The 1,599-nt window shown below is 40.1% G+C and overlaps 1 protein-coding gene across 1 annotated transcript in view; it reads left to right on the top strand.

Annotated features, from left to right (window-relative positions):
- The window catches only part of LOC116702971 (disintegrin and metalloproteinase domain-containing protein 11-like), a 19,676-nt gene that overhangs the window by 11,866 nt on the left and 6,211 nt on the right, over positions 1-1,599 (top strand). The window contains 4 exon segments of the mRNA XM_032537530.1: positions 329-428; positions 773-844; positions 939-1,031; positions 1,486-1,566. Of these exon segments, the coding sequence (XP_032393421.1) occupies positions 329-428; positions 773-844; positions 939-1,031; positions 1,486-1,566 (346 nt within the window).

Genomic DNA, 1,599 nt, shown 5'->3' with positions numbered 1-1,599 from the left:
TCAGACACCAGCATGCCCACCACCTTGAAAGAATTACAAAATTAATTAAAAGTATTTACTACACAGAATGTGATTTTTTAATGTGATTTGGCTCTCCTAAACAGAGGGAACCATACAGATTTGAATTATTCATATGAGTAATATCCTACTACAGATGGTAACATTTATGTCAGATTGCAAAGTGGTGGCACAGACACCCACACTCCTTACTGGCAGAAAAGTATTGAGCAGTTTTTAATTTTTTTGTCATGTCCTGGTCTCGATCTGTGTGTGTGTGCGTGCGTGCGTGCGTGTGTGTGTTTGTGTGCTCGCGTGTGTGCGAATGCAGATACTATCTACCCAGAAAGTTTTCTCGCTGCAGCGTTGATGAGTACATCCAGTTCTTGCTCCAGGGGGGCGGGAGCTGCCTCTTCAATAAGCCGAACAAGGTGAGGCCTCTGAGCATCATTTATAGACTAATTAATTATTCTCGAGTCAAATTTTTATTGGAAAACACATACTAACATGAACATAGAAGGGCCATGTCGGGCCTCTGAGCATCACTTATAGACCAAGTAATTATTCTCAAGTCAATCTTTTTATTGGAAAACACATACTTACATGACCATAGAATATTTTTAGTTTTCTCCTTTTAAGTAATGCATGTTAGTATCTTCATACTTCCATCCAACAATCTCCTATATTACTGACACATTTCATCTCTCCTCCATCTGTCTCCCACTTATATAAATATATATATGTGCTCATATATGTCTGTCTCTGTCTCCCTCAGCTGTTGGACCCTCCAGAGTGTGGGAATGGCTTTGTGGAACCAGGCGAAGAGTGTGATTGTGGATCTCAGGTGGTGAGTATGCAGTTGGATATCATGTGTGAAAGCCAGCTATTAAACTGTTTTCTGAGGCAGAGCTGAAGGTTTGTTTTCATTTCTGTGGCTGCAGGAGTGTGCCCGTAGTGGAGGAGCCTGCTGTAAAAAGTGCACACTTACCCATGATGCTATGTGCAGTAATGGACTCTGCTGCAGTGGCTGCAAGGTAAGCCTGTATAACAACCGTCTTTATATAAGAAAAATAAAGTATTTAACAATGAAGAGTGCCAAACCAAAAACAATTATCAGTTGTAATTTATTATAAACGATTAGGGTTGCAAAATAGGGAATTAGAAAAAAAAACGGTAATAGTTTTTTTTCAGCAGGGTTTTGCTCATCAAGTTGGTAAGCGTAAGACATTAAGTTCTAGAGATATTTCATGTGTTGAGACTTAAACCTCTACAACCTGTGTCTTAGCGTCAAGGGCTTTATGGTATATGCCCAAGTATACAGTATTTTCCCCCAAATATAGATCATATAAACATTAAGTGAACTGATTTTAATAAAATGCAAAAAAGAAAAGTCTCTACCTACTAAGTGCTACTTATCTCTACAGCGTGTATGATTACTTATATGACTAATCCAAAATGTACCTGATGCATTTTTATGCTGTGAACTAGTATGAGCTGAGAGGCGTGGTATGTCGAGAGGTTGTGAACGAATGTGATATCCCAGAGACCTGCACCGGTGACTCCAGCCAGGTAGGGTGTACTGGAACACTGGGGGGGGGGGGG

This window comes from Etheostoma spectabile, chromosome 15, assembly GCF_008692095.1.
Source record: "Etheostoma spectabile isolate EspeVRDwgs_2016 chromosome 15, UIUC_Espe_1.0, whole genome shotgun sequence".
NCBI classification, from domain to species: Eukaryota; Metazoa; Chordata; class Actinopteri; order Perciformes; family Percidae; genus Etheostoma; species Etheostoma spectabile.
This window is presented reverse-complemented; position numbering and strand designations above follow the sequence as displayed.